A 15,667-nucleotide genomic window follows, 5' to 3' on the forward strand; every position below is an offset into this window, starting at 1 on the left:
CCAAGAACAGCTCAGGTTTAACTACTTCAGGAAACACCACCATCAACTTTCATATTCATGATTCAGTAAAGGTTGATGGGGGAATATCTCTCTGTACGCTGTGAATATGTGTTTCTCTGATTGGTTGACAAAGCCATTCAGCCTATGGCAAGGCAGCTTAGAGGCAGGTGGGAAATTCAAAAGGAGAGACAGGAAGAAGGTGGGGGGAGAGGCCAGCCCACCATCCAGGGAGCAGCACACAGGTAAAGCCACAGAACATGTGGCAACATATAGATGAACAGAAATGGACTGAATTTAAATATGAGAGCTGTTTAGTGGAAAGCCTGAGCTAATGGCCAAACACTTTTAATTAATATAAGCCTCTGTGTGTTTACGTGGGGAAGACCAGTAGGAGAGATTTGTCTCGACCACCAGCTGGCCGGGTCACAGAAAATCTTCCAGCTACAAAAGGTTGACTCATTTTAGTGTTTCCTGATCTGTAAAGGGTCAAGAATGGGTTGAAGCACTAAGGATAGAAAAATGAGAAAAATAGACAAATCCTACGTCTTCTTGTACCTTTAATGGGCTATGAGTGCAAGGACTGCTTTGGTAGTCACTGGTCTTCACTTTCTTCCCCATTGTGTGGTCTCAACTTTCTGGCATTGAGAGCAAGTCACACCTGGCAACCTCTGGGGTCAAGAAGGGATCAAGGGGTACGTTTACATGATGTTACTATCCTTGCCTACACTCAGGCATTATCTCTCCCCTTGATGTCTGGGGCCAATGCTCCAGAGTCTACTGAGTGGTGAACTCAGAACAAGGCTCAGTTAAAATAAACCAATAGTATTTGCTGTAGAGCCACTGCTTATAGACAGCTCCATGGCAAGTTCAATGTGGTAGACTCTTCATGAGTAGCTTAGGCTAATCCTTGATTATCTGACACAGGATTAGGATGGCAATGTCTTGTAAATGTGAAAGTACTTATTTATTTTTTGGTAGTGATGGAAACAATTTCATGTCTGTACTTGGCAACATCCAACTCTCTGTGAACCTATTACAGATAATTGGTGGACTAGCCATTGTGTTGTAGTTGAAGGATATATATATTTGTAAACCACTTTCCCCACTATTACTACTGTTTTTTTTTTTTTGGTTTTTTGAGATAGGGTTTCTATGTGTAGCTTTGCGCCTCTCTTGGGACTCACTTGGTAGTCCAGGCTGGCCTCGAACTCACAGAGATCCGCCTGCCTCTGCCTCCTGAGTGCTGGGATTAAAGGCGTGCACCACCACCCGGCCTATTACTACTTTTTTTATTTCCTCACGTGGTGTGGTCAGAGGTGAAATCAGTGGAGTCCTTTGCAATGGCAAACCAAAGCACACCTAACATATGGGGACGTTAACTTCTAACAGAAGGCTCTTCAACTGTGTCTTTGTGAAAATCCTTTAGCTTGTCAGACTTTTATCTATCAGGCCTCTTATCCTTAGGTCATTATGTGAAGGAAACTATCATCATCAGTTTATCTCAAGGAAGGAAAGTACTTATGCATCTCTAGAGGGATGCTGAGTGTGGAGGATGCTAAACTTTCTTTACCTTTAAGACAGATGCAACAACAAGGACAGATTCCTCAGTCAAGTTGACTTCCTCCCCATTATCAAGCTTTTCTTTAAGGGTTCGGAAAGATTTGTTGGACATTGTTCTGAAGGTCTTCTCCGTATGTAGTCCCTTTTCCTCAATAATAGAGAGCATGTCCTGTGTGAGGTAAAGAAAAGCTTCAGTTATTATAGATCCACGCTTTTGAAGCACCAGTGTGTCTCTTACTGAGAACCAGAGCAAGGGCAGGCATGGGTGCAGAGCTACACCTGGGAGGAAGGAAGATTTTGAATTTTTTCTTTCATTTTTTTGTTTCTTTTTATAGCTTCTAGATATATCTTCTCCCCTAATTACTTTTTCCTAATTTGAAACATTGGGGTTTTGTTGGAATCAGTTATTCCTCGGCACTGACTCACACTTCTGTCCCCAAGTGTTTTGATGAATGGTCCCCTCTTACTCTTGCCTTCTCTTCTATGAACATCTTTCCCACACCTGCCTTTCTCAGTTACTATTGGTATATTTCCCTTCCAGTGTCCCAGCTGTTATTATTACTTCCTGTCTGTACTGGGCCCTGTAATGAGTCTTAAAATCTGTGTTTTTTAGAAAGCTTTATCTTGTTATACTTCCTTTGACAGAGACTTTCATTTCCTTTGTCTGTGACTTTTCTTTTCAACTATTAATGTCATAAGGTGCTGTCACAGTCAAGGACCCAAGGGAATATCAATTCGTCTTCCATGTTTTCAGTATGTAAAAATGATTACCATACATAACCTTTACTGAATATTTTCTCTATTTTCAAATTTGGGATGATCATAATGGTTACCAGAAAATTTTGTAAAATACACAAGGTGTGGACAGTAATTATCGTGTCTCTGACACGACAAGCTTGTTCATATGCAGCATAAATTCCTGAAACTGAGTATAGAGCTAAAATGGATGCCACATACTTAAAGTGTATTTTCAATGGCAATTTAGTAACATTTAAAATAGCTCATGTCATATAGGGTGGCTTGTAAATACATTCTACTAGGATGAAATGGTTAATACATACCACAGAACAATGCTTATACATACTTCCTTTATAATACAAAAGAAAACACCCTAGATATTTTGAATTATAAAGTGGAATAATCTCAGTGGCAATGATACTAAGGAAGAATCCAGAGTAATTCAGAGTCATGAAAGAAGCTGGAAGAGTTGAGGTTTGGGACTCAGAGGGTCTCACCCATAGACCTACTTCCTCCAATAAGCTGGTGGGTTTGGGTCTTTATGGAAAATAGTGGAAGACGTGGAAACACTGTAGGTTTTTGTTATTTTTTTCCAGTTTTCTTGAATTACATGGTTTTAACTTCTGCAGAATTAATTTTTTGAGGCAGTATTTTAAAAGGATCTCACTCTCATGGACAGATTATCTAGACATTCATTAGTCTTACAATTCACTGAAAACAGAGGTTTCCGGAAATTATGTTGAACAGGAGAGCTGTAGACACCCAGAGTGAAACTCACCAGTATTGGAGTAGGCAGACTGCCATCCTCACACACACTCAGGAGAGACATCCCAAAGAGGTGTCTCTTATGGGTGGTAATGGGGTGTCAGAATTTACAGCAAAGAGTTCCTCACTTGATGGCGATTGGATGTCAGAATTTCCAACAAGTTCCTTGTTTGGTGCTAGTGGGTTATCAGAATTTCCAGTGGGGTGTTCCTCATTTGGTGCTGGTGGAATTAAGCACACGTTGTCTTGGCTGATATCAGAGCCCCATGTAATCATCAAATGTATTAAAGACATTTTGACATGTTCCTCAGAATCTAAAAAAGGGAAATCACTGTATGTTATAATTGGACTCACTTAACGCTTCCATGCCTTTTCATTTTATAGCTTACATACCTTCAGCATCACCATGACACACAGACAAGAACCAATAATATAACATTTATAATAATGAGACTGCATCCCGAGGGACATGATACCTAGCTGCATATGTCCCATACTTGTAGGTATAATTGTAGGGAAAAGGGGCTGGCTAAAGAAACATACCTTGACCCTGGAGCCCAGAACTAGGGAAAGATGGCTCCAATGAGGGCAGAAAGAAATACAGTTTGGCTCAGTAAGATCAGAGCCATCTCTGCCCTGGCCAACTGACTTGTGAAACCAACCAATCATAGAGCAGGATAGTAGAACCCTGGGCCTGGGGTTGACTCCACCCCCAAGACTTCCTGTGTAAACTGCCCTGCCTAGTCGGTTAGAAAAAAAGGCTGTTCTCTCCACCCTGGTAGAGGTAGCTACTCTCCTGGACTCTTTCCAAATAAATCTCTTTCTCAAAAGAGTTCTTTGGGTATGAAGATCTTCATTCACTAGCATAGAGAAGATCCTTGCTGAGACTTCCCCCAGTGGACAAAATAAGGGAGAGCTGAAAGAGTAGGGCAAGGAGGAGCTGAACAGATCTTTGCCAAGATCTTCTCAATGGACACAGCAAGCTGAAAAGTAAGACTTTTCTCCAGAGCGGAAGGAGATTGCTACATTTCTGCAGGGGTTTCCCCTTTTGCACAGTGAAGCAAAAGAAGCAACATCTTAGGCCGGAGAAGCAGAGCTCTGCTAGGAAGCTCCCTTATGTGGGGGCTGAGCAAAGCTCAGCTGTAGAGGCTCTCCAGGAGAGGAGTAGGATTGCTATATCCTGCAGGGAGACCATCCCCCCATTTTACTAGGTATACCTTGACTTTCCCAAAGAGTCAGGATACCCTTCCCTGCTGAAGCAGTTCCAGGCCTGACTCTCCCAAGAAGTCAGAAAACTTTCCCTTCCAGGGTTGGGCTGCTTCTTTGCAGTTCCAGCAGTTAGAGCTGTGCTAAATAGCTCTAGTTGTCTGGGACACCTTCAGGGCAGAGCTGTTGTTCTGAGCAGCTTGAGGTGTCTGGGATACCTCCCCCTCTAGGGATGAACTGTCTCCTTGCAGTTCAGACATCAGAGCTGTCCTAAGCAGCTCAAGGTGTTGCCTGACTCCCCAGGAAGTCAGGACACATTTCCCCAGAGTTGCTTCAACCAATTTACCTACATTTTTGGTGCCGAAACCCAAGACATAAAACCCAAAGAGTTGCAACCAATTTACTTACAATAATCAGTAATTTCTGGTGTTTGTCTTGAAAGCTATGCATATAGGTATTAGAATCAAGCAGTGATGTAGTATACAATCTGAGTCCTCCTGTGTGAATTCTTGACTGAACAGCCATGGGCAATAATTGGGACTATGCGGGGGTCCAGCCCATTGATAGACCTCTCCCAGGGTCTGGGAAGAATCTACAACTAGCTGATAATCTAATCTTTGACAATATTAAATGAATCTATGCACATGAAACTCTTTAGTTCATATGCTTTATTTTTCTGAGTCAGTTCTCTACATAGCTTCTTTTCTTTTCTTTTTCTTTTTCTTTTTTTTTTTTTTTGGTAGTCCAGGCTGGCCTCAAACTCACAGAGATCTGCCTGCCTCTGCCTCCTGAGTGCTGGGATTAAAGGCGTGCGCCAACGCTGCCGCCAACGCCAACGCCACTGCTGCCACCCGGCTTCTTTTCTGTTTTTATACTTAGCTCCTCTCTGTTCCTTCTCTTCCTGTCCTGTCATTGTCCTAGTTCCTACTAAGCTCTTTCCATCTCAACTTCATCTTCATCTCTGTCTGTTTCTCTGTCCATCTTCCTTACTTCCTCTCCTGCTCTCAAGACCCAACTCAATCCATCTACAATCTGCAAAAACTCTGCCTTGTTGCTTTCTCCTTGGGCTAGGAATCTTGTCTCAATTGCTTTCCTCTACCTGGTATGCAAAAAAAAAAAAAAAAAATACCCTTTGTCCTGGGTCAATTGCTCTGGAATGCCACTTGGCCTGTGAGAGGAAGGGGTGTGTGTGTGTGTGTCCTGGGCTTCATCTGCACAAGAAATAAGGCTATGCACCTAGCCTGTCTCCAAGGTGGTGTCTCTAGAAGGGTGTTTACCTTAATTCAGGAGACCATTTGCCATTACAGCCTAGGCTGCTTGAGAAGAATTTTAGGAAAAATACACTGTTAAAAGTTCCTGGGAAGTTATGAGTGCATATGAAATTAATAGCAGAAGACAGCTGATATATTAAAAGAAAAATAATGCCAAATACTCATTGATATTTGGCTTAATCCTCTCAAAGGCCCTTAGCTTCTTCCAGGTATTAGCTTTTCCATATTCAGCTGAATTCCTACTATATTCCTGTGCCTAGAAACAGGGCAACTATAATTTAAGAGCAGTATCTGCACTTCATCTCATAACTTGCCTGACTAAATTTCTCTGACAGTCTTTAACTTTTCTCCCTTGAACTATGAGATCAATTCTGAGGTCATAGCATTCCTATGGGTATATTATGCTATATGAAGACTTCCAAAAGAACATGCATGGTGGTGTACACCTTTAATCCCAGTTTTCAGGAGGTAGAGCCAAAAGGATCTCTGTGAGTTTGTGACCACCCTGCTCTACAAAGCTAGTTCCAAGACAGTCAGGGTTGTTAAAGAGAGAAACCCTGACTGGCAAAATTGAGTGGCTATTCTGAGTATTATAAAAATCACTCAGGAGTCAAGATATCAAGGTACATAATATTTCTCCACATATTCTTAATTGATTATATATTTGGCACTTCTAGGATTTACTTCTTACATAAATTCAGGACCACTGTGAAGAAGGAATGACATTTTACAGGCAGTTTCTGACAACGGGAAAGCACCTGTAATGTATAGGTGAAGTTTCACTTCACAATCAGACTCCCAATCGCTGTGCTGTGGGATGTCTTTCTGTATGCTGTGAATATGTGTTGCTCTGATTGGTTGATAAATAAAGCTGTTTGGCCAATGATGAGGCAGAATAAGGTGAAGCAGTGCATTTGAACCAGAGAGAGGAGAAGAAAAGGAGAGTGGGGCAGACGCTGTGAGCTACCACTAGGAGAAGCGAGATGTGAAAGTAATGGTAAGCCACAATGGTACATGTCAATGCATCGATTAACAGAAATGGGCTGGGTTGAGCTGTAAGAGCTAGCTAGCGAGAAGCCTGAGCCATTAGGCCATACAGTTTGTAAATAATATAAGCCTCTGTATGCTTACTTGGAACCAAGTGGCTGTGGGACACAAGTGGGAGAGATTCATCCTGGCTGTGGGGCCAGGCAGGACCGAAGAAACTTTCAGCTACATAGCTGTTTGTTGTAAATGATGTTTTCAGGTGATAAATGTGTCTAACTCATAGATTAAGGTAATAGAACATCTATACTTACCTATAATTCCCTCACTGTGGAGAAGAGCAGTTGGACTTATGGGCACTGCATCATTGCCTGTGGGTCTTGTCCTCCCACTGGGACAGAGGTTGTCTTCTTGTTCCTTCTCCTCTGTCTCAACAATGTCAGTTGGAGTGTCCAGGGAATTGTAAGCCTTCTCCCCATCAGGGCAAACAATGAGTTCTCATAATGAGATGAAATGTCTTCTCCAAATATTTTTGGATAATTCTCAATAAGGAATTTAACAAGAGAAATCTGTGACAAAACAAGGCAAATACTAAGGGTCTCTGTCATTTCACATGGTTGTAAATCATATATATGAGCCTTAGGCTAAAAGTATGTAGTTCAAAATTCAGATAAAAAGTCAACTTCTATAAAATATGAGGGGGGATGGGCACTGTTAGAAATATGAAAGAAGATTTTTGAGATCAGATGATAAAGTGTGATCATTACAGTGCAATACTATATAAGAGGATGATTTCTAATGCTCCCAATATGATGACTGGTATATACTGTTAACTTGAGTAACTTTTGTTCCACTTGTGACAGACATGACTGAGCATGTCTGTAAGGATGCTTACAGAAAAGTACAGTTAAGGAGGGAAGACTAACCCTCAATGTGGGCTCCATCCTATTGAAAGTTCCTACTGGGTGACTAAAAATGAAGAGACAGGCAAAGCCAACGGAGCAACAGCGTTCATGTGTCTCTGATTGCTCAGTGCAAGTACAATGTGCAACAGCTTGACAAACAGGTTCATTATTATCAGTAACTTTGTAACTCTGTGGGCTTGGTCCCAGGTTTGGGCACCAAAATATAAGTAAGTTTGTTGCAACTCGGGGGTGGGGGTTGCTTGGGGCTACAGACAGCTGCCTGGAGCTGCAAAGAGACAATTCAGCCCAGGAAAGTGAGGTATCCTGGACACCTCAAACTGCTTAGAACAGCTCTGCTCTGGAGGTGTCCCGGACACCCTGAACTGCTTAGGACAGCTCTGGTGGCTGGAGCTTCAAAAAGACAGCTCATCCCTGGATGGGGAAGTTATTCTGACTGCTCGGGAGAGTCAGGCATGGAACTGCTTCATCAGGGAAGGATATCCTGACTGTTTGGGAGAGTCAGGCTATACCTGGTGTGGTGGGGCATGGTCTCCCCGCAGGATATAGCAAGCTTGCTCCTCTTCTGGAGAGCTGCTACAGCTGAGCTTTGCTCAGCCCCACTTAAGAGGGCTTCCTAGCAGAGCTCAGCTTCTCCAGCCTAAGAAGTTACTTTTTGCTTCACTCTGCAAAAGGAGAAACCCCTGCAGAAATGTAGCAATCTCTTCTGGCTCCAGAGCAAAGTGTTACTTTTTCAGCTCTCCTTTGCTCAGTCCACTGTGGGAAGTCTCAACAAAGATCTTCTATTCAGCTCCTCTTTGCTCAGTCCATTGTGGGACATCTCAGCAAGATCTTCAGTGTGCCAGTGAATTAAGATCTTTGCACCCAAAACTCTTTTGAGAAAGAGATTTATTTGTGAAGCAGGAGTCCAGGAGAGTATCTACCTCTACCAGAGTGGAGAGAAGAGCCCCCAACTGACCAGGCAGGGCAGTTTATATAGGAGGTCTGGGGGGCAGAGTCAACAGGGATTGGCTAGATTTCTTCTGCCCAGGGATTGATCAGTTTTGTGGGCTAGGGGCAGAGATGGCCCTGACTTCAGAGCCAAACTGTTTCTTTCACTGGCCTTTCTCAGCTTTTTGACACTAATTCTAAGGCCAGGGCACATTCTTTCACTGACTCTGATTCCAGAGACCAAGAATGTTACTTTGGTACTGGTGTCAGAGTCAGGGCATGTTTCTTTAGTTCTGGGTTTGAGGATAAAGTGTTCATTTCTCTGGCTCAGGTCCCAAACCCAGGCTGTGTTTCTTTCCCTGGTCCTGGGCTCCAGGGTCAGGGTGCTACTTTCCTGCTCTGTGATTGGTTGGTTTCACAGGTCAGTTGTCCAGGAGCAGAGATGACTCTGATCTGAGCCTAACTGTATTTCTTTCTGTCCTGATCTGAGCCATCTTTCCCTAGTTCTGGGCTCCAGGGTCAGGGTGGGTTTCTTTAGCCAGCCCCCTTTCCCTACAATTATATTGGGAAATATTTGATGTAAGGCCTATTTGGAGTGAAGTAGATAATTGTGGATCTGCAATGACAGGTTGTTTGGAACTCTAGCTTTCTCTTCCACTCATTAATTCTATACAATATGAGGAAAAGATGTCCTGAGTCATGTCTTCCTGTGATGTACTTCTTAGAGGCCCAAGAGCAATTGCTCAATCAATAGTTAATCAGAAACCCAAATACTGAGAGTCATAAATTGTGATATTTTATTACAGTATTTGAAATGTGTTTGCCATAGAAAAGTGTCTCTAATCCAACCATAATCAGCAACAAGAGGCCAAGGATATATTTAATCACACTACCATATTTCAGAACAACATATCTGATAAAACAATCCATATTGCCTTTGTTTCATTGGGAAACCACCTTGAAAACAATTAGAAATTCACACATTCCTCAGTGATGACATCAAGGGTTCAGTCTTGATTTTCTAATCCAGCACCCATGTTTTCTTATCATTTTTTTTTAAGATTTATTTATTTATTTATTATGTATACAGTATTCTGCCTGCATGTATCCCTGCAGGCCAGAAGAGGGTGCCAGGTCTCATTACAGATGGTTGTGAGCCACCATGTGGTTGCTGGGAATTGAACTCAGGACCTTTGGAAGAGCAAGCAGTGCTCTTAACCTCTGAGCCATCTCTCCAGCCCCGTTTTCTTATCATTTTACAAGACTAGTTCTCAGTGGATTAGTCTAACAACATTCTAAATCGCAGTCGACAAAGGACTGAGTCACTGAGCTCAAATACCCATTTAAATTCCACTTACTCAAAATCCACAAATGATTTTTCCTTTCCAGATGAATGAAAATCAAGGGTGCACTCATTTCAAAAACAAAAACAAATAAACAACAACAACAACAACAACAACAACAAAAACCCAAACCCCAGACTCTCAGGATAATCCTGTATTCCTATCTCATTGTGAAGACGTGTTTACTCTAGGCATAAAATATGTCTCATTACCTTTTTGGTGATATCTGCCAATCTTGAGTTGCAGGAACTAGGCAGGCATAGAATACATAGGGCTATGCAAATGGCTAAATTAGAAGATGTCATGTGGTTGACTTCAGAGTTTCTCTCAATTTTGTATAATATTCTGAAAAGTTGTTTCAAAAGAATGGCATTCAGTTGGGGTAGTTGCTCTAGAAGACTGAACACAGAGACAACTTATTTTAAAACAATAAAATTTACTCATGAAATTGTAAATATAAAGAAAGGGAATGAGTAATTGTATCTTATTCATGGTCCCCTGAGAATAAAATGGAAGGAGGAATGTGTCCTACAAATTATGCTTGAAATATCTCCCCAAAGTCAGAAAAAAAAGACAAATTTAATTGATATGTGCACACACACACACACACACACACACACACACACACACACACACACGTTACATAAATGCTGAGATTAAAAGCATGGGCCATTGTGACTAGCCAAGTCATACTTCTCCTTTCACAATGTCTTCTGTGTTGTGAACAATTGAAACCTTTTGTTGTCAGTCAATATGTTTAGTAAATGATTCTGTAGTATAGGATCTAATGTGTCTAAGCAAACATTATTCTTCTTTTGTTGGTGTTGCTCAGGAAATTAGTGAATCATTACCTCTGCACTGCAGCTACTTTCTTCTCTTCATACACTTGGTCGAGGACACCAAGCCATTCATCATATAGTCTAGATGTCAGCACACTTCCTGGTATATTTCTTAGAAACTCCTTACATACATAGAAAAAAAAATATTTTTGTGGAAAATATACATCACAGAAATTGCTCAAAATACTTTCAAAGTCCATCAAAACTAGAAACCTAAGAGCAGATTTTGGGTAGAGCACACTAGGACACACTTAAGAGATCAATACCTCATCTCAACTCTTACGTTCAAATGACAAACATATACATTACGGTAATTTCTCCATGATCACGGAGTTTTTGCTTCTTATCCTAATGACTCTGAAACAAGTGATCTAACTGCATGGACCCATGCACTCATAAGCAAAGGCTGGGTGAGCCTGGACTTTCTTTCATGTGCTTCGTTCTCCAAGAGAAAATGCTTGTAGTAACATTGTTGTAGAATATTTTAAGGTGTGTTACTCTTGTTTATGTTACATTTGTTTAACTCTGTGAAACTGTTACTGTGCCTGTCTAAAACACCTGATGGCCTAATAAAGAGTTGAATGGCCAGGAGGGAGACAGGAGAGAGAAATAGGTGGGGCTGGCAGGCAGAAAGAATACCTAGAAGGAGAAATCTGGGAAGGGGGAGATCAAGGAGCCAGAGAAGGATGAGGCCTCCAGGGTTCAGCCACCCCGCTACATAGCAAGCCATGGAGTAAAAAGTAAGATATACAGAAGTAAGAAAAGGAAAAGCCCAGAGGGAAAAGGTAGATGGCACAATCTAAAGATAAGAAAAGCTGGCAAGAAATAAGCCAAGTTAAGGCTGGGCTTTTATACTTAAGAATAAGCCTCGTGTGTAGTTTATTTGAGAACTGAGTGCCCCCCCCCCACACACACAAAAAAGAGCAAAAACAACAACATCCTCTAAGTTGCAGAGGAAATGGAATGTGTGTCTCTGTATAGTGACTGTCAAATAAATATCACAAGACTGAGCAACAGTATGGTTGCTTAAACAATATTCCTGAAAAAAAAATATCGTCCTAGGTAGCACTAACTTGGGATGGGGAAATTTCATGAAGCCAAACTTCTAGATGTACAACTACAGACACATAAATACTACTGAGAGTGGAAAAGTACGTCTTCCTCAAAGATGAACCCCCTAATTGGTAATCCAATACCAACTGGTGGCTAAGAAATAGTGCATATACTGCTAACCATAAGTGAACTCATCAGGTGGTTTTAACATTTTTATGGATGTATATGTATATATGTATGTAATAACAAAAATTAAAGAAAATGGACCCTGTATTTGAGAGGAAGTGGGAAGCTGATGGGAAACATGAGAACTTAGAGCAAGGAAAGGGAAGGAGTGAAATGATGTAATTTAAGTTGAATTTTAATAGTAACATAAAAGTATCATTTTGTGGGGCTGAAGAGATGGCTCAGTGATTAAGAATGCCAGCTTCAAAGCCATGAGGACCTGCATTTGGATCTCAACATTGCATGAGAGGGAGACAGGAAAATCATGGGATCTTACAGGCTATGTGTAGCCAAAGTGTATGTGGAGGAGATGCAAGCTCTACTAAGGAAGAAAAACTCGCCTCTCAGAAAAAACTTAAAGAGTGACAGAGAATGATGAAAACTGGTAACAAAACACATCTGACTAGGCATGTACACAGGTGACACTCATATGACTGTATAAAATGACCCTCCATACCCTATTATTATTTTGAAACCTGTTTTGCATGAGGAACAGAGGAATCAAATAAAAGATACTTAGTCACCTTACCCTTCACTGTGACTGGTTTATGCTTGAACCCTTCTGTTGTGAGCATCAGAGGAACCTTTGGCTTATCAGACTTCTATCAGTCCTGTCTACTGTCCTTCAAGAGTACACATGATGCAGGAAACTACTCACACCGATTGGGAGGAATCCTGAGTGTAGAGGATGCGAGGACTCGCCCTACCTTTAAGATAGATGCCACAACAGGGACACTTTCGTTGTTCAAGTTCACTTCTGTCCCAGAATCCAGCCTTTCTTTTAGGGATAGGAATGGTCTTATTTTGCCAGGTGTGCTGAAGATGCCTTCAGTGATTGGCCCTCTTACACCAATAAAGGATAGTATGTCCTGAGAAAAGAAAGAGAAACACCTGTCACTCCACTGGCAGCACAGAGCAGGTGTCCCTTCTTCTTGAGAACCAGGCTAATGGTGTGCGCAGGTGCAATGCCAGAGCTGGCGTGGACGAAGAGGACCTTGACCTGGTTTTGTTGCTTCTATCTCCTTTTGTACCCATCCCACCCTAATGTTAACCCTGAGACCTCAGGCATTGTTTATTTGTAATCAGATTTTCCACTACAGTAAAGTGATTTAATCCAACTTTTCCAGTACACCGTTTGTGGTGAATAGCCCTCTCTTACCTTCCTATTCTTAAGCCAATGATTTGATGCACACTTGCTTCTCCACTTGATGATAGAATCGAAGGGGGGAGGTATTTAGGAGAAGCAAGATTTTGTCCTCAGGGCAGCCAGAGAAGAACCATATGAGACCTACCAGAATTGCTGTGGGTAGATTGCCATCCTCACAAATGGCAGTCAGATCTTTTCCGAAGAGTTTTCCTGTCTTCACAACTGGCAGGGCTGTGCACACTTGGTCCTGGTGAGGTACAGAGCCCTTGTGGAACAACCAGGATATGAAAGGCCATCTTCTCTTAACTGTTGGCTCCTCTGTATCTAAAGAGGAGATGAGATCATTACACAGAGTAGTTTCATTTATGTAACCTTTGTCGCAGATTCCCAGTTTATAATGTACCTGGTGTAACGCATACAAAGAGGTTATCATTTTTGATATAAAATTCCCCACATTCTTAAGTTGGTTACTCATCCTGTCGTGTGTGTGTGTGTGTGTGTGTGTGTGTGTGTGTGTGTGTGTGTGTGTGTATTCTTCTCTATACTCTACACTGTTGTTAGTCTCAGAGACTTGATCTGAGTGTTCTTCGGTGGGAATTCTCACAACACAATGCTGTCTAGCCCCCATTACATCATGAGGTACTTGATAGCCAGTTGAACAAGCTTCCTGAGTTATACACCATCAGAGGCCTCAGCGGTTATTTCCTTTCTCACAGCCTCCCTCACTGGTATTCAAATCAAGCTGTGTTCTTGTCCTCCAGTGTCATAGTGTCCCATTCTTAGCTTTCTTGCTGAGCTTTTTGAAGAACCACTGTCAGATTTCTTTCCTCAGCAGCAGATGCCCTCATGAGAAAGTGTGCATGACTATGTTTGTCAGGCAGACTCTGGGCCCATGCCCCCATGTGTTAGTTCAAAGCTGAGATCAAAGTCTCTTTTCCTCTTCTGAGATTACTTTTAGAATATTGGACCATAGTGAAATCTTAAAAAAGTTACTACAATTAACAGCAAACAAAGGAGTCACAGAACAAAACACAAAATATACAGTGTTTCTCAGCATACAATATACTGGTTGGCTTTCCAATACCAAATAGTCAGGCCTTAAAACACAAGTAATATCATTCAGATTGAGTAAGATGTGTGAATGAGTGAGTGAGTGAGTGAGCATATGTGTGTGTGTATGTTCGTGTGCACATGTGCTTATACATGTATATATGTAATAATTTTTTTTGAGACAGGGTTTCTTTGTGTAGCTTTGTGCCTTTCCTGGAACTTGCTTTGTAGACCAGGCTGGCCTCGAACTCACAGAGATCCGCCTGCCTCTGCCTCCTAAGTGCTGGGATTAAAGGCATGCATCACCACCGCCCGGCATAATGTTTTAAAAGACAAAAATTTGAAAGCAATCAAAGTGGTTCATGGGAAGTTTTGAAGAAAGGAGAGGAAAGGGGAAAATAATGAAAGTATAATGTAATTTGAAAAAAATATTTAAATAAATTCAAAGGCCCCAGTATATAAATATTGGGTCCATTTCCAGTTCAGACTCAGATCTAAAGACACACATAAAACAAAGTTGTTTTGTGAACTGAAATGAGATTAGAGACTGGGCTCCAATCCTAAGGCCATTTCTACCCAAGTCCAGAACAGATGATCTCCCCTTCTGTACATGTAACCTTTCTGTATAACTTTCATTACAGGTTTGTCTAAGTGTAGTGATTAGGACATTTTTTGCTCTGATCATGAAACCACATGATGGGGAACATATGAGGATCCAGGTCTTAGAAATCATATTCTAATGGGACCAAAGTTGTCTGCACACATGGTTATGTGTAGGCAGTATCTTGGCATACTTATGGTGACAATCTGTCTGGAAGAATAAAATGTTCTCCCTATGGACAAGTGAGTCTTGCAGCACTTAGAATTCTCTCAAGTCTGGCCTGGGGAATGTTGTTTGGTTTTTGATTTTGTTCCTTATTGTGCCCCTTTCCAAGCAAGAAATGACACTATGCATTGATATTGTATGCATAACAGAAACTGGAATTGAGAAAGGCCACTTGAAGGAAGGTCAGGGACTCACTGCTCTGCTTCTGGCTTCCTGCTGGGTCTGTGGGCTTTAGGATGAATCGCCCCTGTAGATCTGGTTGTTCCACATACAGCCCAGGCAGGGCAGGAAAAGCTGTGCACTTCCTTGATTTCCGTCGTCGTCGTTGACTGACGTTACTTTGAATGTTTCTCATGATGATGTCATAGGGATGCTCATGCTCTATGAGAAGAAAATAGGAATGTGAGTTGAAACTGAGGGCAATGAATGTGAGCAAACCTGCCAATGTGCTTTAGCATGAACTGTTATATTGGATTTCTCCTTGTGCTTCTCGACCAAGTAGACTGTACACGCAGAGCGTCAGGAGCCTCCCTGGGATGCTCTGATGAGGTAAGGATGTGTAAGCTGAGAACTCTAAAAACAGAAAACTTTCCACTTGTCACTTTGTTTGAAGAACATAGGCCCATCAGCGCACTGTGTGGGGGATTTTGCTGTGCTCCCTGTGACAGTTTTAAGGCCTGCTGGTTTCTGCCTTGAAAACACAGAAGCCTCCTGCACACAGCAGTTGTTTACGGCTCGAGGGGGCATGAACCTGGGATATGGAGCCTTAACATGAGGTGGATTAAAGTCTCATGAAGCAGCCAACTT

General features: G+C 41.8%; 1 protein-coding gene across 1 annotated transcript in view; it reads right to left on the reverse strand.

The window, feature by feature from the left end:
* Positions 1 to 15,667, reverse strand: part of LOC102922002 (rho GTPase-activating protein 20-like) — a 49,396-nt gene that overhangs the window by 5,481 nt on the left and 28,248 nt on the right. The window contains 10 exon segments of the mRNA XM_076573830.1: positions 1,571 to 1,729; positions 3,077 to 3,121; positions 3,124 to 3,377; positions 6,839 to 7,015; positions 7,018 to 7,093; positions 9,933 to 10,119; positions 10,572 to 10,681; positions 12,545 to 12,706; positions 13,130 to 13,308; positions 15,056 to 15,241. Of these exon segments, the coding sequence (XP_076429945.1) occupies positions 1,571 to 1,729; positions 3,077 to 3,121; positions 3,124 to 3,377; positions 6,839 to 7,015; positions 7,018 to 7,093; positions 9,933 to 10,119; positions 10,572 to 10,681; positions 12,545 to 12,706; positions 13,130 to 13,308; positions 15,056 to 15,241 (1,535 nt within the window).

This window comes from Peromyscus maniculatus, chromosome 6 (assembly GCF_049852395.1).
Source record: "Peromyscus maniculatus bairdii isolate BWxNUB_F1_BW_parent chromosome 6, HU_Pman_BW_mat_3.1, whole genome shotgun sequence".
In the NCBI taxonomy this organism is placed as follows: domain Eukaryota; kingdom Metazoa; phylum Chordata; class Mammalia; order Rodentia; family Cricetidae; genus Peromyscus; species Peromyscus maniculatus.